At 44.7% G+C, this 26,416-nt stretch overlaps 1 protein-coding gene across 1 annotated transcript in view; it reads left to right on the forward strand.

The window, feature by feature from the left end:
- The window catches only part of LOC146608660 (lysine-specific demethylase 6A-like), a 34,568-nt gene extending 12,421 nt beyond the window's left edge, over positions 1–22,147 (forward strand). Inside the window, exons 3-30 of the mRNA XM_085347158.1 lie at positions 1,922–2,030; positions 2,251–2,300; positions 2,801–2,859; positions 5,697–5,817; positions 6,077–6,131; positions 6,841–6,875; positions 7,693–7,786; positions 7,868–7,994; positions 9,098–9,196; positions 9,346–9,565; positions 12,018–12,155; positions 14,018–14,149; positions 14,274–14,342; positions 14,433–14,540; positions 15,062–15,463; positions 15,855–16,708; positions 17,550–17,679; positions 17,783–17,888; positions 17,996–18,201; positions 18,286–18,347; positions 18,548–18,622; positions 18,920–19,068; positions 19,170–19,284; positions 19,375–19,562; positions 20,223–20,364; positions 20,443–20,569; positions 21,293–21,463; positions 21,670–22,147. Coding sequence (XP_085203284.1) covers positions 1,922–2,030; positions 2,251–2,300; positions 2,801–2,859; positions 5,697–5,817; positions 6,077–6,131; positions 6,841–6,875; positions 7,693–7,786; positions 7,868–7,994; positions 9,098–9,196; positions 9,346–9,565; positions 12,018–12,155; positions 14,018–14,149; positions 14,274–14,342; positions 14,433–14,540; positions 15,062–15,463; positions 15,855–16,708; positions 17,550–17,679; positions 17,783–17,888; positions 17,996–18,201; positions 18,286–18,347; positions 18,548–18,622; positions 18,920–19,068; positions 19,170–19,284; positions 19,375–19,562; positions 20,223–20,364; positions 20,443–20,569; positions 21,293–21,463; positions 21,670–21,699 — 4,173 coding nt within the window. The 3' untranslated portion in view covers positions 21,700–22,147. The remainder of the gene's footprint in view (positions 1–1,921; positions 2,031–2,250; positions 2,301–2,800; positions 2,860–5,696; positions 5,818–6,076; positions 6,132–6,840; positions 6,876–7,692; positions 7,787–7,867; positions 7,995–9,097; positions 9,197–9,345; positions 9,566–12,017; positions 12,156–14,017; positions 14,150–14,273; positions 14,343–14,432; positions 14,541–15,061; positions 15,464–15,854; positions 16,709–17,549; positions 17,680–17,782; positions 17,889–17,995; positions 18,202–18,285; positions 18,348–18,547; positions 18,623–18,919; positions 19,069–19,169; positions 19,285–19,374; positions 19,563–20,222; positions 20,365–20,442; positions 20,570–21,292; positions 21,464–21,669) is intronic.
- Positions 22,148–26,416: the final 4,269 nt, after the last annotated feature.

Raw genomic sequence — 26,416 nt, forward strand, 5'->3', positions numbered from 1 at the left:
AAATCTTTTATTTTGTGAAACTTTTGCAGTCAGTCAACTCCAAACACAGTGTTGAATCATTTGCTGCTGGAGCTGCTTTACTAATTTGCTTTCAGTTTTCCAGTAGTGTATTAATAATAGGGCTGTGCGATATGACCAAAATCTCATATCCCGATATAAGACATCTATCGTCCCGATAACAGTATATATATATCACAAAATTTTAACATTTTCTGTAAATTCTGTGACTCTCGGGCAGCTTGACTTGCGTGAATTGTTTCAAGCTGGGCGTCGTGTACCTGGAGTCAAGTGTTTTAACAGATGCATAAAATAAAACATGAATGTTTGTTATCATCTTATCTTTCTAATCTTATCTAATCTAATTCTTTTCATGTCAGTTGATGTCTATGATGATATAAATCGAGTCATTATTTATGCCAGTTTTTAAGGTCCCTGTTTTCTCCTGAGATGCAAAGTTGTAATTTAATTTTTGGTTAAAATATTTGATTTAATTTTTAATTCTGACCAGTCAGAAGCTTCAGGTGTTATAGAAGAACACAAACTAAATGAAAAACTGAATTCTTTGGTCAGTTCCAAATAAATAATGTAGATAAAACTAGAAGTTAGAATTACTAGACACCCTGCGATATGATGAAGTTGTCATTTTTACATTTTGCGATATGATGACTACTCTTGGTTGCTGGGGATCAGTCCGCCAGGGCCTTCTGTTCCTGGTCACCGCCCGGAACACATTGCACCCGACCCCTACGGCGCCTCCTGTGGGTAGTGGGCCTGCAGGAGGATGTGCCCATGTCCCTTTTTCAGGCTGTGCCCGGCCGCCCTCGGGCACCCTTCCCAGGCCTGGCTCCAGGGCAGGCCCCTGGTAACCCTGTCCCAGGCAGGGTGAACTGTTCCCTGGATCTTTCACTCATAGGGGTCTGAACCTGAGTCTGAACTCCTCACCCTCAGAGATGGGGTGAGGAGTTCAGCCATCCGAGAGCGGCTCAGAGTAGAGCCGCTGCTCCTTCACATCGAAAGGAGCAGTTGTGTTTTTGGGGGGTTTTTTTGTTTTTCTTTTATGTAGATGTAAGGAGGCTTCTGTTTTTACTCGTGTGATCGAGCCGTTAGCTTGCTCTAAATTACGAGGTACAGTTGACAAGCTAAGTGTGTCCAGTGTTGGATGATTTGTTTGTTTTTTGGGTTGAACTGATTTAATGCAAGTTTGGTCAGCTGACTTAGGTGCATGAGATTAGCTCTCTTGTTCATAGCATTCCCAAAGTGTTTTCATTTATTTAATAAAATATCAGTATTTGGTGTCCAGGACTGCAAAGTCTTGTTTGATGTGTACAGTAATACTGTTGCTCGGGTTGTCATTAGCATTGTCCATTGTTATTTGGTCTTTTTCTCACTCACACTCCTAACATTCTGGTGTGTACGGCATCAGCAACCCAAACATTAGCTGCCAGCCTATCCTGACGTGGCTTTATTCTATTCCAAAAGCATGATTGGCTCGGCTCGGTTCAGCGCTGTTCTTATTGCCATTGGCCTTTCCAGATGTCTGCCAAAACAAGGATGGACTTAGTTCTATTGACTTTATATTGACCATGCCTGATTGTTATCATTTTATCTGGTTTCCAGCCCTAATGTACATATGCAGTAAATGTAAGGGCTAAAGACCTCCGGCAGATGCGGAGCTCAGAGTCGGCGGCCTCTGTACTCCCACAGGCCGGAGAGATCTCTACGAGATATACTGCAAAAGCTTTCTTCTGCAGCAAGCTGAAATCCTAACATGATATTTATCTGCAGAAGAGATTTTGGAAGCTGACGTCAGCCATGCTGTGACTTTGTAAAGTTCTTACACCACGCTTCTTTTCTTTGCGGATGTGGATGTTTGCATGCGACACACAGAATTGAGCCGGTGTTATTTTTGTGTTCCCTCCAGGCTGTTCGGTGCTACGATTCACTCATCCTTAAGGCAGAGGGCAAAGTGGACCCTGAGTTATTCTGCCAGCTGGGCCACTTCAACCTCCTCTTGGAGGATTATCCGAAAGGTGAGTCATCTCTTCACCTGCACTCAAGTGGGTTATACGCTCTTTGTTTTTTTCCTGCCACTGTTTTGGTCGAATAAATGATTTCTATTTCAGCTGTCATGCCTTTTGAGTACGTTTCACATTTTTAAGCACAGTAGTTATTGTTCCTCTAAGAACAAACCTCTACAGCTTGCTGCTTGGTCATTTCCTCTCGTAAATCTTTGTTTGCATCTCCTTACAGCATTATCAGCATACCAGAGGTACTACAGTTTACAGTCAGACTACTGGAAGGTAAGACACGCAGGCCTACACGTTCACTTTCCCTTATTGTTTGTGATATTCTCACCTTCTTTCACTCTCACTCTAACACACACACACACACACATTTCCCACACATATACCGGAAGCACGTTTGGTCTCAGCTGGGTTAGATGTTGGCGTAAGATGCGGTTTCAGGTTTCATGTCAGTCATTTTCACTGTTTCCTGCAAAGTTGACACTTGGCGGTGAGCCTAAATTCTAGTTTTGTTTTTTGTTTTTGTTCTTTTTTATCAAATTCTATCAGGTGCTGCAGTGTTATATAATCAGTTAGCCACCAGTTTCTTTTTTCACCCCACTGACGTCTGATTTATTCTGTCCATTTTAGTAGCACATTAGCAAATCTTCACATAAGTTTAGTACCTTTTGGGTTGCTGTAATTTGGTAGGTTGATTTGCTATAGTTAAAAAAAAACCAAAACACTGCATTGTTTGGTAGCTAAATAATTGCTCACCTTTCTGTCTTTACTCCCAGAATGCCGCCTTTCTGTATGGCCTTGGAATGGTCTACTTCCACTATAATGCCTTTCAGTGGTGAGTGGCAACTTCTTTTTTTCATTATTATGAATATTATTTCTTCATTTGGATAGACACAGGGAGAGTCTGCTGAGATCATTATTATTTATGTAATAAATGCACTGTGAATCTCTTCTGGGGCTGTTCTGGATTAAAGAGAAAATCACATCGGGCTGTGGCAGAATGGTGGTAGATGGGGAAAATGTTACAATGTCACACTACATTATGCTGAGCATAAGTGGATGGATATCAGCTAAACAAGAAAAAATACTGTTGTTTCTTAATGTTTGCCTTTAAAAAAATTTTTACACTTTTTAAAAACAGATTTCATGTGGCTTATTGGACTAGTAGGCTGATAAGATACAGTAGTTACCTTGATGGTAGGTTTTGTTGTTTGCTATTGTGGGTGATATAACCTCAAAATTATGTCAAAATATTTCAAGGCAATTTGCAATAATCATATTTATTAAAAAAAAGCAAAAAGAAAATGAAGAACTAAACGAGGTTTCACAGGTGATTGTAGCTTGCGGGCAGCAGTTTTTATTAGTGCAAATAAAAAAAGAGGGGTGTTTTCCATCTTTGTTTTATAGTGAGCTGAACTTGTTAACACTAGATTCAGGCAGCAGCTTCAGAGTGCAGTAGATATCGGTCAAGCTGCGTTCATTTGCACATAAGTACATATGTAAACCAAAATAGTCACCATCAAAATAAAAGCAACAAAGTTTTTGTGATTTTGAGGATAAATCGCAAAAACCAGTAATCCATTCTCTGTTGGGGAGTTTATCAAAGTGTGTTTGGTGCCTGATGTAAACTTATTTACATTTGAATCCTAATTTCCCATTGCCCGCATGTGGGCCGTTCAGGGACCCGTTAGATGAGACAATCAATGCCATTTTCATGCCTAGATTATGGATATGCTTGTTAGCTGGATTTAGATAAAGAATGGTTTGCACCAATTTGTGAATCTATCAGCTACTCTGCTAACTCAGCCTCTGTGGACAATTTGTAAGTGTTTTAGGACATTTGAGGGGTGTACCACGAAGCCAGGTTAACGGGTTGACAAGCTGGGTTGAGCTTAAAGTCTGGGTTTTCTGAGTGAATAGTCATGTGATGCGTGGAACGTGCCTTTTTACATGAGCGCACACAGAGCCTATAGCAGACAGCCTCGCTTAACAGAGGAAGCCGATAACCACCTCATGATAACGGCATCATAAAACAACATCACCAGACAGCAGCCACTGCTTTTAAGATGTATCTCAGGAAATAAATCCCTCCTTTGTTCTCCACATGGACTGTTGACCTGCATGAAGCCGAAGAATGCCCATATGTGATTGGTCACTTAGTAATACTCTGTCTACAAGCAGGCTACAAATACTGCTCAAAAGTGATCCAATCCACCGACTGCTCATTTATTAAACCCACACCAAATCCGTGAAGTCTTTGGCAGCAGCACACCTATGATCAGTGTCAAGTATTTGAGCAATTTCAAATATTAAAATTAAAAATATTGGTGTGCTCTACTGATGCAAGACAGAAGTTGCATGCCTCAGAAGATGGCACTTTCAAACAGCAACAACGGTGAGCGCAACGATTCAAGGGAGTTATCCAAAGAAGCGTGCCTCTGTGATTACACAGCTCAGTTGTAGTCTGTATATGTTTACCAGCTGAAAATCTGCCTTTGATGGTGAGCTGTCCTATCTTGTTTCCATAGCAACGCCACGGCCAGCAAGAGAGACTCTGTTCTGGCTGAGTTGCCAATAAGAATCAGCTAAATTAGATTCTTCAAGATGCAGACATCAGCAAATCCAGCTGTTACCAGCTGCAGGCAAATTCCACTGAGGCGTTGTTTTCAACACGTGATTGTTTTCAGAGACATTTTTCAGATGTCAGGACATTTTTACCACTTGCTTCTTTTGTTGTTTCCAGTGGTACATCTAATGCACGTTTATCTACCATTTGAATTTATTTACCATCACAAATCATCATTATCTGACTCTCACTGGTGCCATTGAATGAAGCGGCCAGTTGAGAGCTGGAGAGCTAACTCAGAGATAATGGTCTTCTTGCACAGATCTGCATCTGCTCTGTTTACAGCCACTTTGGGCGGTTCTGTGAAGGGAGTAGTATGGTCTGTTGTAAGAAATCTTCAGTCTTTGGTCGGTTTTCTATTTGAAACGGTCTTTACTGCTTATTGAAGAGGACTCAGGGTGCTTTATATTGTAAGGTAGAGAGCCTACAATAGTAGAGAGAGAATCTGAACACTCAGGTGACCCCCATGAGCAAGCACTTGGTGACAGTGGGAAGGAAAAACTCCCTATAAACAGGAAGAAACCTCTGACAGAACCAGGAGATGAGACAAAGACGCACTGTGGAAGTGGTGAATGTGTGATGATGTAACCTGCGGCGCACGAAACGACCAATGTGGCGGGTATTGTGGCGGCTTAAAGGGTGTCCACACAGGAAGTAATGTGTCATTTAGGTCGCAAGCTGACATACTATTCGCATAGAAATGACTAATGAATTTGTTGATCATGAAATGTCATTTAACACATTTCCGGTCAGTTTGGAGCTAGATAGAAACCCTCAAAAAGCGTTAAATAAAAGCTTAGATTGCTTAAACTTTTTATTGTGTGTAACAAACAGGGTGCGTTCTCAGTTTCCAGGGAAGAAGCATCTTTAGTGTTGAGTAGAAGATGGCACGCCGGCAGCATGACTGGAACAAGCAGCTGCTGTCGGAGATCAGCTTTTGCTAATACCTCGAGTTTTTCTCTGAATCTAAATGTTTCTATTAATCACCCTTCTCTTTTTTTCTCCCCCTCCCCGCCCACCACCGCTTCCTTTTAATTCTCCCACAGGGCGATCAAAGCATTCCAGGAGGTGCTGTACATTGACCCGGGGTTCTCCCGGGCTAAGGAGATCCACCTGCGCCTAGGTCTCATGTTCAAGGTCAACACAGACTACGAGTCAAGCCTAAAGGTACGTGCAGCTTAAAGAGTCGCGCATCACTCTTGAACGAATCCCGAGAACCGGCGATGAAGCGAACAAAAGCAAAGGTGGATTTTGTCAACAGCAGCGGTTTCACACTTCAAGCTGACCTTGAAGCGTGAAACGAGCGAGCAGAGCACGACACAAAAAGGATGGGAGCTCCCATTCAGTGCCTGAATAAGCTGGCAGCTAGTGACAAATATAAGAGTGAATAAGTGATTGATTCTGTCTACTCATTTCTCTCTTACAGCATTTTCAGCTGGCTTTGATTGACTCCAACCCCTGCACTTTGTCCAAAGCTGAAAGTAAGCACCTTTTCTATTTATTTGAGTGTTATGTTATTAATTGTATCTAACCGCTTTTGTGAATATGCATCATTACTTTTTATTCTTTCAGCTCTCCCCTCCATCTTTTCTCCTTTCACCATCCTTCTGTACGCAGCGTTAGACCGGTGGTTTCGCTTCAGTCTACTTAGAGCACTGGAATTATTTGATATGCTGCTCCCATCTCATCTCGCCCGCCGTGCTACCTGTTACCTTGGTGATAGCAATATCCATTTTTGCCCAGGCTCCCGCTGTTTGCCTTTGCTTCTTTGTGTCCCCCCTCACTGCTTTTCTAACTCGCTCACATACGTAGCAAGGGCAGCCCCCATCTTACTCCCCACCCCCCTCCCTCTCTCTTTCTCTCGCATGTTCGTGCTCTCTCTCTCCCTCCTCTCCACTCTCTCTCTCCCTCTCCATCTGCTGAGAGTCACTCAGGCAGCTTAGATCAGACACTGCAGCGCTCCAGACAAAGGAAGGTGCTGCCAGGAGCACAGCTTACCTACCTGCTCTGTTCATGTAGACTGGGCCAGCCTCGGGTTTCTGACACCTCTTTTTTATTGACAGCTCAGCACTACTTTCCAAAGACTTTTGGAAACACACTGAGGAGGGACTCAGTTTTTCTTGAAATGTTGAGTAACCTCTAACACGCTTGTGTTCTTGTCTCTCTCTCTCTCTTTTTTTTTTTTTGTAGTTCAGTTCCACATTGCTCATCTGTATGAGATTCAGGTAAGTGTTTGATGCTTGATTCGACCTGCACTTGAGCTCTGCTTGCTCTCAAGGGTACAAGACTAGATTTGCCCCCACCCCCCCATCTATGCTGAGTAATTGAGAAGGAGGGGGGGGTGTAAGTGCTGCATGTCGATTGAATGTGGAACAGCGAGGCGAATAGCTTTGACTTAGCGGTGTAAAAAAATAGCAGGGCGTCTGAATGCCGGGGATTGCCCTGTTTCCTATTTTCTCTTTTCTTTTTCTTTTTAAATTTGAACTACGTGCTGACAAATTGAGGACGGAGCAGGGTGCTTGAGTGGGTGGCGCGCGGGAGGGGATAGGAGATTACTCTCGGCCGATCGACAGGGTTGCCACGGAAACAAGAAAGTCTGTCTCCCCCTCTTTTGTATGCTGGTGGTCTCCCTCTCTCTGTCTTTATGTGGGTTTCATTGGCGAGGTACAGTAGCTCTCGGCAGCTCAGGGATGCGTTTATCTTTTTTTTATTTTTTTATTTTTTATTTTTTTATTATTATTATTTATTTTATTGTATTTTATTTTTTTTAATTGTGCTGTGTCAGAACACGCCGCTGCAGTGAAAGACCCCCGGCTAAATTAAGAAGGGTGGGAAGTGCAGTCAGCATGATTACTACATTCCTGTCTCCTGCTGCAGGTTAACAGAGATGGAAAGACGGCCAAAATAGCAACTATAAAAAAAACTATAACTATAAACTAAAAGCTATAGGTCTACAGTATTGTTGGTTTTTGTTTTGTGTTTTTTTTTTTTTTACTTTTTTAATCCTTGTTACATTTCCTCTTATCCTTTTCCCATATCCAGAAGAAATACCGGGCTTCCAAGGAGGCTTACGAGAGCCTTCTGCAGACAGAGGATCTTCCTGCGCAGGTGAAGGCCACTACCCTGCAGCAGTTAGGTAAGGTTTTCTAAGGATATATCATAGTTTTAATATTTCTTAAAAACAAACACACAGTTGGGTAATTGGATATATTCCCAGGCTGGATGCATCACACGGTGGAGCAGCTCGGGGACAGAGGAAGCAGGGACAGCTATGCCATCCAGTGTCTGCAGAAGTCTCTGGAGGCCGACCCTAACTCTGGACAGTCCTGGTACTTCCTTGGCAGGTATGCTGCACACTGGAAAAACAGCCTACAGAGGATTGTAGCGTTTGATACTAGTGTGCTCCTTACCTCTGCTTTCCTGAAATAAAGCAATAAAATAATGGATTGTGAGGCTCTAAAAGCAGTGTGTGGGCTGTTTGTGTGTCCTGGACAGCTGAGCTGGACAAGCCCCAATTCCTTTCTGATTAGCTATTAGGTCTATGCATTAGTGGCTAATGCTGCTGGCTAGCTGCTCCTAGGCATGTATTTCCAGCTCCATATTTTTATTTTTCAACTTCATTAGAGTGGCTTTGCATGATTAGCAGTTAAAAATAACCCCCATTAACTTTGGGCTCCTTGTTCATACTCTGTCTGAAACAAGCAGTTCTAGCTCACTTTACTCTCCTTTTAAGCTACTTTTAATCTAATTGGCTCCCCCCTCGCAGACTGAAGAGCTTCCTTCTTTCCACTTCTTTTATTTTTCTCTTTTTGTTTTGTTTGTTTGTTGGTGACCACACACTACTCCACTGAGAATTTAGATTCCAGTTCAGCATCTATGCATGCACCCCGGGCAGCAGACTTGAAGCGAACGTCAGGACTAGAACAGGAGTAGCTACTTAAGAATTGGGTTTTCAGCTGTCAGTGTCCTCAGTGGAATAAAATCAAGGCTTAAGAAAAAGCATGGGAATTTGGGCTGTGTTGTAAAAGGTTTATTGAAGGTGAAATTTAAATCCATAGCTTGGCAATATCAGCACTGTGTTCTCTTTGGTGGTTGATCAGGGAGGTACATTCTTTTGGCGCATCATTTTGTGTATTGGTTGTCACTTTTTGGCCGAAAGCAGATTAGTAATGGAGGTGAGGAGAATCAGAAATTGCCACCACCACTTTACACAGAGGGCTTCATTTTCCGATCCTCCTCATGTTTTAATTTCCTTAATGACTCTGTGGGTGAGCCTTCTCTATTGCCATTGTCTAGTTGATTGAAAGTATTTGTTCTGTTATGGATCTGGTAACACCAGGTGTCAGCTGGTGTTACCCTTTAAGCATGTCAAAGGGTGGAATTTGTAAAGAGGAATGTATTTTTGGAATATTATTTCCATATCGTGACAGCCTTTGTCTTTCCACAGGTGCTACTCCAGTATTGGGAAAGTCCAGGATGCCTTCATGTCTTATCGGCAATCCATAGACAAATCAGAGGCCAATGCAGACACCTGGTGCTCAATAGGGTAACTTTTGTATTTAAAAGTAATCTATTACTTGTTTTCACAAAGAAAAATATTTAAAACCATTTTTTTCTGCATCATCATTATAATTTTTCTTCCCCCTTCTATCGTCATCCTCCCCTCCCTCTTCCCCCCTCTGCCCCTGTCCTCAGGGTGTTGTACCAGCAGCAGAACCAGCCCATGGACGCTCTGCAGGCGTACATCTGCGCCGTGCAGCTGGACCACAGCCACGCCGCTGCCTGGATGGACCTGGGCACGCTGTACGAGTCCTGCAACCAGCCGCACGACGCCATCAAGTGCTACATCAATGCCACTCGCAGCAAGGGCTGCACCAACACTGTTGCGCTAACCCACCGCATCAAATGCCTGCAGGTGGGTGGTGAGGAGGATATCATAGAAGAAGCAACCATGCAAAGGCTGTTTGGATGGGTATATGGCGTCAGCTGGATTATTTTGTTTGAAGAAAATTTAACAGAAGTGCAAAGATATTTGTCTAACAGCAACAGTGAGGTTTTCATAAACGGTTTTTCCCCAGGTTAGGCAGTCGAGTAGCTTTAATTGTAGCATGTTGAGATGAGAACGCTTACTGAAACTGCTGGTTGCGATTTCCTTCTTACAATTGCAGGATAAAGTTAGCGTTTTTACATTTTAGGGTCAAATCTGTGTTTCTGCATTGTGACATAAATATGATTTGATTTTCACACAATGCCTTTAAAGCAGATAAGCACATCCCAGTTTGCATATCTGTGAGGGGAGGGTGTCAAGTAACCTCGTGATTTCAGTCAGTGAGGTGGCAGTCAGGTGAGGTGGGGTGGCCTGATTTTATTTTCAAAACAGGAATCTGATCTTTACAACACGTCTTTGAGGAAGACAACTGTTGCACGAGGAACCAAGTTTTCTGAGAACCTTGCAAAAAGAGCTGTGGATGTTCAGCAGGCCAGAGGAGATTACATAACCATCTGAGAAGAGTTTGGATTCGACTGATCTGCAGTCAGACTGCTGTTGCCAGTAAAGAAGAGTTATCCTCTATACTTCATAGTGTGGTTCCTGTGCAACCTGAATTATGTTCCCAGACTAACTTCTAAACAGGTTGAGCCTCCCATATTGGCTCATGTTCCTGAGTCCACTAACAGCAGAGCGCTGATTAACAGTAATATTAATGGCTGGCCTACAAGGAGAAAGCCACCGCTCTCCATAAAGCATACTGCTACCCATATGCAGTTTACTGATGATCACATGGGTGAGCCAGACAGCTGCTGGAACAATGTTTTGTGGACATAGGAGACTAAAATAAATTGTTTTGGTCAAAGAAAGGGAAACGGTGCATAAGACAGTGTGAAGCACAGCGGTGGTAGTATCATGATTTGATTCTGTTGTGATGTATATCGGCCAAGATGGCTTGTTCTTCCTGACACATCCATCCCATTTATCCAAGCTTGGGGCCGGCTTGTGACCTCCTGAGGCTGGGTTTGTCTTCCTGTCTTATGCAAAGTCAAATAGAAATGCTGTAGAAGGGCCTGAGGAAGCTCACCAGCATCTTGATTACATTCTTTTTAATGAAATAGTTTAAATTTCCTCCAAGCTAAGCCAGACTGATCAAAAGGCGAAACCGTTAGCTGCAGTTATTGCTGTAAAAGTGGCTCACAGGCTGTTAAGAGCTAAGGCTCAGTGTTTCCCTCCTCACAGATATGCAATACTGGATCATCTGTATCGAGAAATGAATGGATGTCCAAGTTGAATGTTTTCACTTTTAAGGTATTTATGTGGAAATGAGGAGAATCTTTTTCCTGTAATTGTAAGTGCTCTGTGAATAAGCATCATTGGGCTTTATGTTTTTTTTCAACCAATCAAAAGACGTGTAACCTACTTTATCCCTGATTGAAGTTTGCTTTAATTTGTTGGAGCTGCTCTGGGGTTCACCGGAGTTGTTTGGCGTGGCTCATGCAGATAACGGGCAGAAAACAGTGCAGTGAACGCCACAGACACAAAATGATACCAGTGCAGGCTTCGTAGTAGGCTCCCTTTAGCATTAGTAGCCTCTCCCTTTTTCTGAACCTTCCTAATCCTAAAACTCCCTTGCACTTGGATAGCAACGCATGTGGTTTCTAAAGGGCTCTTCTCCAGTACCTTAATCTTCTTCTCTGCCTTTTGCTGTTCTTTACCATCCCTTTGAGGTTTAAATGAAATCATTCCTAAGGGATGCGATTAGACAAGCACAACAGAGACTTCGGAGGTCAAAGAATAAACCTGCTACACCCTTTGAGAAATAATTAGGTCTCCTTTTTACGGATTTCGAGAACGATTGGCGCTAACGACAGCTGATGTTAGCTGAGCGAAGTGGCCCTCAGCCCTCCCGCAGATTTAAAACCTGGGCGACCCCACATCTCATGCGTTAATTTATTCATCTATGCTGTCATTTTTTCCTTTACATATGCATGAAGGAATGTTACATTACCACCCAGTTTACTATAGCATAATTTCATGGCATTAAGACAAGCTCCACTGGCTTGTTTTAATGGACACTGTAACTGTGTTTGGGATCACTGTTGCTGAATGTACCTCCTCATGTTGTTAATGACATGACTGTAGGGTTGAGTTAGCCAGACCAGTGCAAGTTGGCATAATCACTGTCAGATTCTCAACTTGGCTTCACTTGTTGTTTTATTTATTTATTTATTTTTAACCTCTGCCAACTTACCATTGCTAATCATTTCTTTGTTTTGAGGTCATCGTTTTCAAAAAAAAAAAGTAAAAAAAGAAAAAGCCTTGTATTTTATTATTTTTTTTATTTTTATTTTTTTCACGTCGTTCTCCATTCCCCTAGGCTCAGTTGAGTAACCCCCAGCTCAGTAGCCTACAGAGTAAAAGTAAAATGCTCCCTCTTATTGAGGAGGCATGGAGTCTGCCAATCCCAGCTGAGCTAACCTCCAGGCAGGGAGGCCTGAGCAGTGCACCACAGCAGGTGAGAGACCAGATAGAGCAACTTACCCCACCCACTCCTCCTTCCTCCCCTCTTCTTGCCTCCCCCCGCCTCCTACCTCCCCTCCCTTCCTCTGAGTCCAAACTCAGACACTTAGGCTCTCGAAACACACACGCACACACCCGCAGGGCAGCACACACGCATGCACTGTCGTACATAACGATGGGTAACGCTTGAGCTCAATAACAAGGCGACCCCTCAAAATAAAAACGCCTTTATTTCTCTGCTGCCCTCACGATTGGAGACCTCGACTGCATTCCGAGTCTTCTTTTGTCGCAGCTTATCGCAATTGGCTACTGCTAGAAGCTCACGGGGTCACGGCCGCTTCACAGCAAAACCGAGCCAAGTGCTATCCATCCGCTGCACTCCCTTCTCCTTTTTTTCTTTTTTCTTTTCTTTGTTTTTTTTGGCCTCCAGCAGTCACATGGCTTCACCCATCACACTCAGTTTGATTCAAAAACCGAAAAAATCCGATAAATGATTTTTTTTCTCATTATTTTTCCTTTTCGATTTCTTCTTTTAATCCTTTTTTTTCCTAAATCTAACCTGGTATTCGGGATTACACCCCACCCCTAGTCTCCTCCACCCCCCCTCCCTCGTCATGATCAGATTAAAGGGCTCTAATTAAAAGTAAAGTGGCTGTGTTTCTACTTCTCACACACACTTTGCCTCTTTCTTTTTTGTTTGATGCGTTCTCTTTTTTTGTTTTGTTTTTTCCCTGGTGGGGGCTTTTCTTCACCCTGCCTCGGTGTGATCGGTGAGGTCGTGCTGCCGTAGACTGTCCCCAGGCTTCCTATTGGCTCTGTTCGTCTTCCTCCTCCCCACCCGCCTCCCTTTCCTCCCCTTCCCTCTTCATTAGCTGACCTAGGCACCTTGCAGTGTTTCACCTCCACTTCATTTAAACACGTCGGTCATGCAGTAGATAGCCGTAGCTCTGCTATGTCCGTGTTTGCGTGTGGTCGTCGTTGTCGGAATGTGTTGATCTCTTAGCAGCCGACGTGGCGACACTCGACTCGAGCGCGAATGAATTTGTTCGAAATTCTTCAGATGAGCCGATTTCATTGGGTCAGGTGTGACTTTATAGCCTGACGCTCAGTAATAGTGATGATAATGATATTAATAATAAACCGAAGCTGCGTTTTTGTCATCTGGCTTTGTTTTTAACGCAGCACGCTAAAACGATGGCTTGTTCCGCAGGCCGTACAGTCACATCTGGCTCATGAGCTTTCTCCAAACTAATATTAAAGGCTGTCAGTGTGTGAATGCTTTGTAACCTTTGGCTTCCAAGGTCGAGTTATGCCACTGTGTCCCTAAACAGCTGCTACTGCCTTGCAATGTCTCGCCAAACTTGGGAACATACTAAGTCTTTCCCATGAGGACAGTTGGAGCGCTGTAGATGCTGTTTGGTTGTAGCCTCTGTACGTGTTTTCCCAGCTTTCCTGTAAACAGGAAAGATAACCTGGAGGGTGTTGCTGTGATTTGACGCAACGCCTTTAGACACACAGGAATGTTTTGTTTTTTTTGTTTTGTTTTGTTTTTTTGCTTTCTGTCATTGAAGCTTTAACGCAGAATCACATTATTGCTCTCCCTTGTTTCTCTCTTTCCACAATCCCCATCTCCATGTCTCCATAACCACCTCTTTCCCTCTTCCTGTTCTTCCTGTTCCTCACGTACCCTTAACTTTTTTTCTTTTTCCACCATCTTCTTTCGTGACTTTCTTTTCGTCTGGCTCTGCTCCAATCCTCTTTGTTTTACCCATCCATTTATATATCTTTTTTTTTCTTCTCCTTTGATTTGTTTCCCTTTTGCCTGCGCCTCTCCCTCCATTATCCCCCTCCCCACAGGCTTGTAAGCCCAATCACAGTGCAGAGGGCGGGGGCTCGGGTCAGTCTCTGCCTCCTCACGTGGGCTCGCTTGGCCAAGCGGACGACCAGTCCTGCCCAGCCAAGAGGAGGAAAGCCTCCGGTCCTGCCAAGGTAAATATGGCAGTTGTTTCCCTCGTAGTAAGCAGAGTTTACTCAGAACTGAACTGGGGTGGCAGAGGCGGTAATTCCAGTTTCATTCACCTTAATACAGCTTCTTTTTGTTTTTTCACCTCAGGGTGATTCATGGGCCAGTAATCCAGCACAGCCAGTCCCCAACTGGTACCTCTCACCACAGAAATTACAGGTTAGCAACATTTTCATCTATTTATCTTAAAAAAAAAAGGTCATTATTTTTAGGTGTCACATGGTTCTCACTCTTTCTGTCTGTCTTCAGATGTTGGAACAGTTACGGAGTAATCGGGCCAACTTGAAGCCGCCGCAGCTCCAGATGTTGGAGCAGCTGGAGGCTCAGCTCGCCATAATGCAGCAGCACCAGCACCAGGTATTGAACAACTTCTAGCATATTCAAAGTGATGAACAGCATTGCTTTTCCCTTTTTGTCTTGAATTTATCCTATTAGTTTACAAGAACGCTGCAGAATAAACGTGAGAAATTCACAGCGAGGGTCGGGTGAATGTTTTGGGTTTAGATCAGCACTGACTCTGGTGCTTCTATAAACACGGTAGTTAAAGGCTTTAAACTGTGATGGCAGAGTAAATAAACTCACTAATCCAGAGTGGGTAAACACTGCCTGATCTCCAGCCCCACAGCATTATTCTTAAATCACTCTAACGGTGAGCTGTGGCATGTTGAGGCATTAACCCGTCGCATCTTGTGCCAAACCACGCATCAGTGGTGGAAGGTTTCAACACTCAGAGGTGAATGTTTTTGTTTGTTTTTGTTTTCTCCTGGCTGCTTCCATGTTTGTCTCAGCTCACCCGTCTGGTTTTTCAGATGTGATAAATCACTCGCCGGCGATTATGATTGACAGTTTCAAAGTATTGTTTTATTTTTCTTTCACAGATGAGACAGAGCGCCTCAGGAGGTCAGGTGCGCCCATCTCTCCCCAACGGCCCCACTACCAACTCCCTCCCCTCCCCCAACCCCAGCCTGCACCCCATGCGGCCCCACCTGGGACCCCACCGGCCACCGTGTCCGCCTCAGCCACTGGCCAACGGGCCCGTGGGCTCCGCGCCGCACGGACACTTGGACCCGCTCCCCGCGGGTGACAGTAGTAACAGTAGTAGTAATAGTAGTAGTAGTAATAATAATCAGCCAGGGCCCGCGCCCACAGGACCCAACGGAGACGTGCCTTACCTGCAACCTGCCGGCAGCGGCGGTGCAGCACTGCTACCTCACACCTGCACAAACACGCAAACACAGGACGCCATGCCGCGCCAGGCCCTGCACCTAAACTCCTCTCAGGTGAGACGCCTCACTGATGGGCTTTGTTCTCTTTTGTTTTTTATTCCAGCGCTGGTGACGGTGCCTGCTCTGCTGTCAGCTGCCGTGTTAAGTAATAGATAAAAGCGTGATTTAATCCACAGAGCTACGTTCATAAAAGCTGTCAGAAACCATTGACATTACTTACATTTTTATTCATTTTAATTTGTATTTTTATTGAATTCATTTTTTCTACGTCTGTTTTCTATTATTATTTTATACACATGTGACTGTGCATCCACATGGGCACATTTCTGGCTCTGACACAGAGCCTGTATAAAAGCCCAGCTTACACATCATAATTACAGCCACACGTGTCCATGGTTACTGCCTACGAGTGCACTTCCTAACAGCTGTGCTCTTTTTCCTTCAGGGGCTTCAGAAGGGGTCTGTTCCACATGGCTCCAGCAGTGAGGGGACCCTCTCTCACCCCGAGACCCCCAACTCCACCACCCTCGCGCACCCCAACAATCAGGTTGGACATTCCACTAATGCCCCGTCGCCGCGGCCTCATAACCACCTCCCATCCCCGCCCTCCCTCCCCCACTCCTCTACCTCAGGTGGAGCAGGACCCAGTGTGTCCGCTACCAAAGATGGCAACGCCACAGCCGCGTCCCTCGGCAACGGCAACTCTGTGGTCAAGACACCGTCGCCGCTGCCATCAGCTGATGGCAAAGCAGCGCAGGGGGACGGCCTAGCCAATCACATCCACTCGGATGGCGGCAAAGTGGTAGAAGGCGGCGACAAGCCGAGCCTTAGCGCAGACAATCCTAGGCTATCTGCCCTGCTGGCAGGGGGGAAGGGTCCAGAGGAGAGCGAGGGGCCGTCAGAAGGGACTGCGCCTGCGGCATCCACCACCTCGGATCCCCACAAGAAAATCAACAACATCCACCCGGCCGTCCTGCCCTCCACCCCCCACGCACAGGGCAGCTCAGCTGCCTCCTCGCCCATCTCTGCCATATCCACCGCCACACCTTCGCCCAAATCCTCAGAGCACACCCAGGCATGTGGCCACAGTCCTGCTGGCACCGCAGCCACTGCACCCGCCGTCAACGGCAACAGCAAAGGAGGTATTTCCGAGGACTCCCAGAGCCCGCTGAAGGCTGAGCCGCCTGCCGTCACCAGTCTCAAAGCTACGCCTCCGCACGGACACAGCTCCTCGTCGTCGTCATCGTCGTCTTCAATATCCATCTACCCCAGCTCCACAGACGTGCTGAAGGCCTGCAGGTGAGAAGCCTCATTGTTTTTCTTTCACATTATGGAGTCTTGCGGATGCACTCAGACAGCACGCTTCTTTCCTCTCGTCAGGAACGATCGCATTGGCGTTGTTGTTGTTGTTTTTTGGCGCATGCACAAAGAACACGCAGTCAGGCTGCGACAGGGGCTTTAAGTGCATTAGCAAAACACCAGTTTTCTGGCATCTTACAAACTGAGAGTGACTTAGAGCTGAGTATGTTCTGGCAAGAACAGCACTGAGTTAAGTGTGTTTGAGGTACTAATGGAAATGTGCAGCTGCTCCCGTGTAAATGAGAGAAAATGCGTGTGCCTCACTCAGCTAATTTAGTGCTGAAATGTAGCGTTTAAGGGTTTTCAATTATGTAACCTAATGTTTGGAACATGTCTGGAATGTTCTCCAAAGTCGTAGCAAAGTTTAAGACCATTTTTTTATTTGCTGCCTGTGCAGAATGAGAGCAGGATGGCCGGGCTGTGTGGGTTGTTTTGAGCATGTCTCCTCCCTGTGGAATTACAGTGTAACTGCAGTACTAACAGCAAATTATTATGTAACTGTCAACAACACCGAAGAAGGCTACTGGGCAGTCTTGTTGCCATGCAGATATTATTCAGTTAAACGGAGCCCTTCATGTGATTACAGACCTTCCATCAAGTGGAAATAAATGGTTTGAGGTTTTGTTTTTTGTTTTTTTTAGTTTACATTTTTTGTATTAAAATGTGCCATCACACCTTGCAAGGTTCTAATGATACCACTGATATTGCTGAGAAGGAATTTGAGAGAAGTGTTTGCATCACTGCTGTGGCTGAGGAGGTTTTGTGTGCTATGCATGTGCAGAAACCTGGGGAAGAACGGTCTGTCCAACAGCAGCATCCTCCTCGATAAGTGCCCCCCGCCACGCCTGCCACCTCCACCCTCACCAGCCCTGCCCAAAGACAAGCTCAACCCTCCCACACCTAGCATCTACGTGAGTATTAGCCATCAGCAAAATAAGTACATTTTAAATTTCTTCAGTTTTTAGCGCCCGAATTAAAAAAATAATTACTTTCTGTTTCCTGTGGCTGGACCAGCTGGAGAACAAGAGAGATGCTTTCTTCCCCCCGCTGCACCAGTTCTGCACAAACCCCTCCAACCCCGTCACTGTCATTCGAGGACTGGCTGGAGCTCTCAAACTGGGTAAATGGCTCCGTTACAAACGTGTGTGTGTGTGTGTGTGTGTGTATGTTTGCCGTCACAGAGATGATCGGAGCTTCATCTGTGTGCGGGTGTGTTTCTTCACGCAGACTTGGGTCTGTTTTCCACAAAGACGTTGGTCGAGGCCAATCCAGAGCACCTGGTGGAGGTCTGGACTCAGCTCTCCCAGCCCGCCGATGAGAACTGGGATCCGACCGGCACCAAGAAAATGTGGCGCTGTGAGAGCGCCCGCTCCCAAACCACCATCGCCAAATACGCCCAGTATCAGGCCGCCTCCTTCCAAGAGTCCCTGCGGGTCAGTTCCACTTTGCCTGTCACTTCAGAGAAGGATTCAGCTCGACTATAATCCTGAACTCACACTTTTTTGGTTTGTTTGCAGGAAGAGAATGAAAAGAAGGCACTAAAGGAGCCCTCAGACACAGAGCCAGCGTCAGCAGAGAGGTACCTATCAGCGTTCTTTAATAAAGACCCAGGTTTAATTATTTTGGCCCTGTTACAAAATCTCCAGGCTCTGATTTTTGTTCAGCTTTTCTCTGGTTTTCTGCAGAAACATAATGCAGAACATACTGAACATATTTTCTGCGAGTGATTATGGTCGTACTCTGTGTGTGGCTTATTGGGAATTCTCTGTGTGTCTTAAGTGCTGCCCGCAAAAGAAGGGGACCTTTGAAATACATCAAGTTTGGAACCAACATCGACGTGTCGGACGAACGGAAGTGAGTCTCATCTCAAAGTCTCATCTGCCTTTCATAGCTTGTCTCTTGAGAGTGTAACCCAGAAAAAACAGAGCTGCCTGTGTGAGAATCTGTTTGATTTCTTTGCTGTCCCTGAGTTAAAGTCTGAACTATTTGAGCAAATTTCAACCAAAAATAAGAGAACTGCTCATCTGAACCATGTTAAACTTGGCACTGTGGACACGTACGCAGCAGTACATCTGCCTTATTATTGTTGTTGTTATTAATACGATACTTTAAACAGTTTGAGTTAAGCACCGCTCTCGTCTCACCTGCCAGGTGGAAACAGCAGCTCCAGGAGCTCAGCAAACTCCCAGCCTTCGCTCGAGTGGTTTCCGCCGGCAACCTGCTCAGTCACGTGGGTCACACCATCATGGGTATGAACACAGTCCAGCTCTACATGAAGGTGCCTGGGAGCCGGATACCAGGTCAGCACACTAACAAGAAATTATGTCTAAAGTATTCATTTAGTTATTTATTTTTGAAGTGGTCAAAGAACATTTGTTCCCTCCCCCACCCCCCCACCCAGGTCATCAGGAGCACAATAACTTCTGTGCCGTCAACATCAACATTGGACCAGGAGACTGTGAATGGTTTGCAGTACCGGAGCCCTACTGGGGAGTGATGAGCAACTTCTGTGAAAAGTAAGGAGCTCTTTATCTTTCTCCTCTCGTTCTCTCAGCTTATACGCACGCGCCTCCTAACCTCTCTTCTCAAACTCCTCCTTCCTCCAGGAACAACATCAACTTCCTGATGGGCTCGTGGTGGCCTAACCTGGAGGACTTGTACGAGGCCGACGTGCCCGTCTACCGCTTCATTCAGCGCCCGGGCGACTTGGTGTGGCTTAACACTGGCACAGTGCACTGGGTGCAGGCTATTGGCTGGTGCAATAACATCGCCTGGAACGTGGGACCTCTTACCGGTATGAAGTCATAGAGAGCATATTTTCTCTTAATAATAATAGTAGTAGTAATAAACCATTTTCACCCACAGTTATAGCTCAGAAGCACTGAGGTGTGATTGAAGGGTTCTGATCCACAGCCGGGTTGATTTTATTTTTGCCGCCAGAAGGAAAATCTAAAGCAGCCGTTACACTCCGCCAGAGTCCGCTGACAGAAAACGAGCAATTTTACCTCCAAAGCTGGAGTTTATGTACTCGTGTTTCTCCTATGAGATTAAAAATATAGAGGCTGGCGGCTTTGAAAACAGCTTTTAACCACTTTTAAACCCATCGTTACCCTTGACTGAGGCAGGCCTCGTATTTCAGGCCATCTCTCTGCTAAACATCTGTTACTGGAAAAGTCTCTATTTGCTCATCAGCTGGGAGCCAAAGTTGAGAAGCATTCAGAATATGAATACATTTGTGATGCTCTGACCTTTCTCCGTAATGTTTCCCTGCTGATTTTTGCCCTTTTCAGCTGATTAACGAGCTGACTGCAGCGCAGTTTTAAATCCACGTAGTCTGTGTGACTGTTTATGCTTACGCTGACTGATGAAGGGCTCCTGGCTGTCGGCATCCCGTGCGTGTCTATGTCCAATAAAGTCCAGAATGTTCTCCTAAATCTTTAAACTGCTCTTTCAGCTCACCAGTACAAGCTGGCTGTGGAGCGATACGAGTGGAATAAGCTCCAGAGCGTCAAGTCCATGGTTCCCATGGTGCACCTCTCCTGGAACATGGCGCGCAACATTAAAGTGTCCGACCACAAGCTGTTCGAGATGATCAAGTAAGTCGCGGGGGCTTCTGCGGCTTCTTTTTTTCCTTTCTTTTCCACCCATCGCTGACGCCTCTGTTCCCGTCACAGGTACTGCTTGCTGCGGACGCTGAAGCAGTGCCAGTGGGTGAAGGAAGCCTTGGCGGCAGCCGGCAAGGAAACTGTGCTGAGGCCGAGGACCAGGGACGAGCCGGCCCACTACTGCACCATCTGTGAGGTCAGTGAACAACACCGGGAACATTGCAGCACCAGGGGTGTGAATTTTAACAGGATGTCACATTTTTCTGGCTTTGCAGCTTTTTCGAGTGAAAGATAATAGTCGTCGGCGCAATCGTTCCCACTCACATCCTGAATATTACTCTGCACCCTGGATTGTTAGATTAGAGAAGTTTAGTCCCTTAACTGCGTGTTTCACGTGTGAATTATAAGCATGTGGCTCAGGTAGGTAGAGCAGGTCGTCTGCTAATCAAAAGGATGATAGAAGAGGATCAAAAGCGCTGTACAAGAGCCAGTCCATTTACCACATAATGTAAAGTAAATGTCAATAGTAGAAATGAGCAGCCAATTTATTTTATTTAATTTCCCACCACTGTGGACGTGTATAACCTTTAATCTAACACGTGTGAAGGAAAGCAAGCATAGGCTAAATCCTGCTCGTTTCCCCTCCTGTTTCCTTTTTTTGTTGTTGTTTTTGGACAGCATGAGCACTTATTGCGATCAGCTGAATTAAAGCCGGCTCGGTTTTTGTTTGCGTTAATTAACAGCTTCGTTAATGGGTCGTATTTAAGCGTGTGGTGGGGGGGCTTTCAGCTGCTTTTTTAGAAAAGCTTTCCATTAAGCGTCTTTTGTCAATTGCTGTGATAATCGCAGACAGTTGCAAGAGAAACTCAGCCTGTGGATTTAGTTTTGTAACGCGTGTTTTTGTGTGTGTGATCCACAGGTGGAAGTGTTCAACCTGCTGTTTGTGCGCCGCGAGCTCCTGTCCAAGAAGCAGTGCGTGGTCCACTGCCAGGATTGTGCCCGAAAAGGCAGCGCCGCACTGGACGACTTCGTGGTGCTGGAGCAGTACAGGATGGAGGACCTGATGCAGGTCTACGACCAGTTCACATTAGTAAGTCGTTAGATTTGTCAGTGCCCCAAAGCTCATATCACTACTATTTACACACAACCGATAAGTGCCATCTTATTTGCCGATAGCTGGCCAGCAGGGCCGATATTAGCCCATATGAAACATCAGCAGTGGCGGGAACTCACTGCAGAGGATTTGAACTTGAGGAATAATCGCTCTGTACCATCTCTCCTTCTCTCTCTGCGCAGGCCCCTCCTCTTCATTCATCTTCGTCTTGACATTAGGCGACTCTTCTTCTGCTGTGGAGCCATGAAGCCCATTTACAGGAACTTGTACTGAGATCTAAAAAAACTGAAAGAACAAACATACACGGACCATTTCTGATATTCAGGAAAGCCAAGGCCGACTCTACCCGACCCCCTCATCACCACCACCACCACCCACCCTCTCTGCCGCCCCTTCTGTATGGCTGGTCTCCATAGCGACGGCTGGAGGCTGAGGCGGCGGAGCGTGTCTGTCTATGCAACCCCTGTACAAAGAGCCCGGCGGAGGGCCTTCCACAAGAGGGCGCCACACCGAGCTCCATAACGGGACTCTTGTTTTCTCTCTTTCCCTCCTCCTCCTGTTCTCCGCCTTGCCAGGCCACCCACCCACCTCTCCTCCCTCCCCACTCCTCCTCTAGAGACAATGGCTCAGCCCTGTTTTAATTGAGGACTTAATCAGATGATCGGGAACAGGGAGGGGAAGGTGGGGTGGGGGGCGGGGACAAGGGGCAGGGGTGTTTTGTAGATACTTGTTAACTCTCCCAACTGGCAACACCACCCGTAAAAGACTACTGACTTGACAACCCGTCTTTCTCTCTCTTTGTTTCTTTCTCCTTGTTTTCTATTCCGATGACTGGGTGATTTTTTTTTTTTATTTTTTTTTCTTTTTGTGGAGGGGGGTAGAACTTCCCCCTCCAAAAAAAAAATTTCTTCAGTCCACCCTCCTCCTTCTTCTCCCCCTTTAAGGAGCACTAGCCTAACTGGTCTTTTTCTATGGTAGATAGTAACTTTAAGAGTTTGGAAAAGCAGAATCCTCCCTACCTGACCCCCACCCACCAAAAAAATAAAATTAAAAAAATTTGTAATGTGAAGAATTTAGGTGAATTTAGGTTCTCCCCCCTCTCCCCCCCCCCCCCCCTTTTTTTTTTTTCTTTTGTTCACAGCTTTTATGTATTTTATCTTCGTCTCGTTCTTTTCAAAGCTTTGATGTTTTTGTTTCTTAGGTTTAACAAAAAAATAAACAAAAAAAATAGGGAAAAAAACTTACTAGCCAAGTCACAAAGAAAATGGGTTGCACATAGACTTATGGAATTAAGTTTAATTTGTGATTTTGTTTTGTTTGTTTTTTTGTTTTATGTTTCTAATCTTGATGTAAATTTACACTATTTATAAATACATATTTATTGCTTGAAAATATTTGTTGATGGAATGCTGTTATTTTTTCCAGAGTACCTGCCATTAAATTTGAAGGAGTTTTGTCATTTTAACACGACTCCTTTTACATTTTATATATATATAAATATAAATATATATATATATAAATAAATTGCTTAGCAAGCGTTGTACAGAAACGGACATTTAAAATTGTTTTATTGTTTGAAGAATGTTTTATGATGAGTCAATAAACACAAAGTTGACAAATTATCTGCAGTTTTCTTGTTTTGTTTTTTGTTGTTGTTGTTTTTTGGCTTCCTGGAACATACAAAGCACATTCGTATACATTCAGTAGGAGTAAAAATACATGAAACAATGCAGGTGTTGGGTGGAGGCCTGAAACCCAGCAGACAATGTAGCTGTAGACTGACACACACAGATTCCTACACTGTATGCCAGGTTCAGAACTTAACCAGGTTCTCAGAATTTCTCTTACTTTTATTCGAGAAACAAACTCTACAGTCCCCGCATGGCCTCGGATCAACTCCGCCTGAGGCTTTTTTCCACCCAGTGGGTGGTTATTCGAGACACTTCTTAGAAATTTAAAAGGTGCGTAGTAGAGGAGATCACAGGAAAAGGGTGTAAGCTACACAGAAAACTCAAACAGGAAATAATACACTAATCCTGCTGATAAGGAATTTCAAATGCCAGTGGGAAAAAAAAGAAGAAGAGCAAAATATATTAAAAATCACCTAAAGATTGTATTCAGAATAAGGCGGCTGTCAGCAGAGACCCAGTAGCCAGATGTAGCTGCTGCCAGCCCCACAGGATCTACACTGACTACTGAGCAACCGCTGGGTGCCCTGCGGCTCTGCAGCTCCGTCTGGAGCCAAAACTGGAGCCACTGTTCAGCCGAGATAGGAAATGATGAGGAGGGGAAACGACTTCAAGCTGCTTCAGACTGCTGCGGATGTAATGCAGGTGAGGATGTGGATACAGTTTGTAATGACATAGTCACACGCCAATAAATTAAAAAAACAAGAGAAAACACTTTTCTTTTTTTTTTTAACATAGTGCTCCAACACAAAGTCCTTGAAAATGAGAGGTACATACACTTGAACATGCTCATTTTACATAGAAGCAGAGCCACTAACAATGCTGCAACAGGCAGACACCCTTTTCCCGCTTGCACCTTCACCCTGCCAATTTCCTCTGTTGACAACGTGCAAAAAGGTTGTTTGCAGGAGTCTATTTTCCACATAAGATCCTTTGGTAGTGCAACAACCCTTTTTACACTCCCTGCAACAGCGAGGAAGTCGTTTTTGGTGTTCGTGTCTTCCGATGTGTTTTAATTTAACCGAGCCACTGTGGGTAAATCACTGAAAACGTCCCAGACCGCTTAGTCTCTTTTCTCCTGTACAGACTTGTTTCATTGTCTAATCTTTTTTTTTTTTCTTAATTACTTGATCATATTGGATGTTATATAACCACCAGTGACATGGAAAAATGTGTATTCCCTGGCTGATTGGCAGTGGTTCCTGGAGGTTGCTGGCTATTGCTGGGCAATATTGGTTGCAAAGAAGGTGCTGCACCAAAAACCTCCCAGTGATAGCCACGGTCACTGGAGTTTTTCCGACTTTTGTCTGCACATACTGGCTAACTATTAGCCTGAGCGGTAGAAAAACTCAAAAAAGCAAGATGCAAACTGAAAATGCAGAAGGTCTGCCAACTTTTACTTTGAAGGCAGACGGTCTTCATTTAAGGTTTTTGTTGCACTTTTTTTTCACACTTCTGCTACAGGTTGGAGAGCAGCTGGCCAGTGTTTGTAAGTCCATCACTTCCATTCAAACTATGACTGCCTTAATGTGCTAGGGGCCAGAGCAGTCACAAGCTTTTGCCAAACAGCTGGGGAATACACATTGTTTTCTAGCGACCGTTGGTCTGTAGGCCTGCGTTACTGGGGACTTTAGCAATCAATTTCCCAGCGACTGCTGTAAAGTTTGCTTTGCAACTGTAGGTTGCCAGATGGTCACTGACTGGTCTCTAGACCTGAGTGACCGGGGCCTGATTCACTATATTCTAAAGTGAGTATTGACTGTCAAACGTGCAAACTGTCTAGCGCAAAAATTCATAGTTCCCTTTAGGATGAATCCTATAGATTTGACATTTCATCAAGCAGCAGCATTTCCTATTTAGCAAGTTCTACTTTACATGGTAAATTATTGACATCTGTATAACGTCCTTCATGTTGAAATCTACTAAAGGAAGTCAGTACCTATTGACTTCTATTTTACAATGCCCAACTGTACAGAAGAAATTAACGTGTTTATACCTTGGGACAAAAGCACTTTTGGAAGTTTTTGCTAATTTTTGACTGACAGGTGGAAGCCGGTGATAGATAGTATAAAAGATGGATGTAGCCACTGTGATGCCAGGTACTGGTTTCTAAAGTCCCGCGTTGAAGCCTCAAGATGAGTATTTTTACCGTCTCCATCTTGTGGCGAAATGGGATGGGACTCGCTGTGAAACTGCTTGCTTATTGGCTAACAAATCTCAATCTCTTAGCAAATGAGCACAGCCTGAATAAAACTCAATTCTGAAATGCAAAATACGATCTAAGCATCAAAGTGTTTAGAGGTCACATCAGCAGAAATTAATTGCTACATGTAGCTGTAGCTGCTAGTTCTATGCTAGGCTTCACTTTAGTTAATCTGCATCAAAACTGGGCCTCTTAACCTGTTTGGGCCGTTGATGCTTTTTTATATATTGTTAAATTCTGCTAACAGACCATCCACGAAGCTGGCTCTAGTGTTGGTGGGTGAAATTCTAGCTCTTTATTAGTCTGTTACTTAGTACTGATTAGCAGTTTTATAGATATATTTTGCTAACTTAGCACTCCATCTTCTTATCTTATTTTCATTACTGCTAGGTACACAAAAATGAAATGGTGTCAGCCTTGAAGCTAAAGTTGAACCTTCGAAAAGGGGTTTCACAAACCAGTGAATGACATCACAGCAGATACGTCTGTATTTTAAATATTGAACGTATGTTAGCATTTGGCTATAGGGGTTGCTGTGTCTGAAAGAACAATGGTTCAGGTACATGTGGGAAAAGAGTTAAAGTTCCTTCTTTGTCTCGCTTTTTTTTTTTTTTTTTGCTTTTTAAGCAGCACACAGTTCCTCTGCACCCACGCTGAAAACAAGATGGCCGACTGAGCCCGCTCAGACTGGTTGTCGGTGTCCATCTTGACTGCCACAGATGGACACTGGAAGACTTCACGCCTCCTTTTCTCTGGAGAGTCGACTCTTCTGTTTGACAGTCTGACAGGAGGCCTGGAAATAAAAAAAGATGTCTGGGTGAGAACGGCAACCGTGGCAAGAGGACAGTTTTATACTATTGTTTGTTTCATACTTAAACAACGGCAAATATTTAAAGCAGCAGCAGGCAAAAAGTGGTGCTTATACGTGCTGTATGTATTTTGGACAGTGTAGTACAGTGTGCCTCTCTGAAACATTTTCACTCGACACCCACAAACTATTATTCTGGCGGAGGCGCACAGGAACAAAACCAAGTGTGG

The sequence above is a fragment of the Diplotaxodon limnothrissa genome, linkage group LG23, assembly GCF_057381915.1.
Source record: "Diplotaxodon limnothrissa isolate DT_005_m linkage group LG23, D_limnothrissa_male_GT1.1, whole genome shotgun sequence".
Taxonomy (NCBI): Eukaryota; Metazoa; Chordata; class Actinopteri; order Cichliformes; family Cichlidae; genus Diplotaxodon; species Diplotaxodon limnothrissa.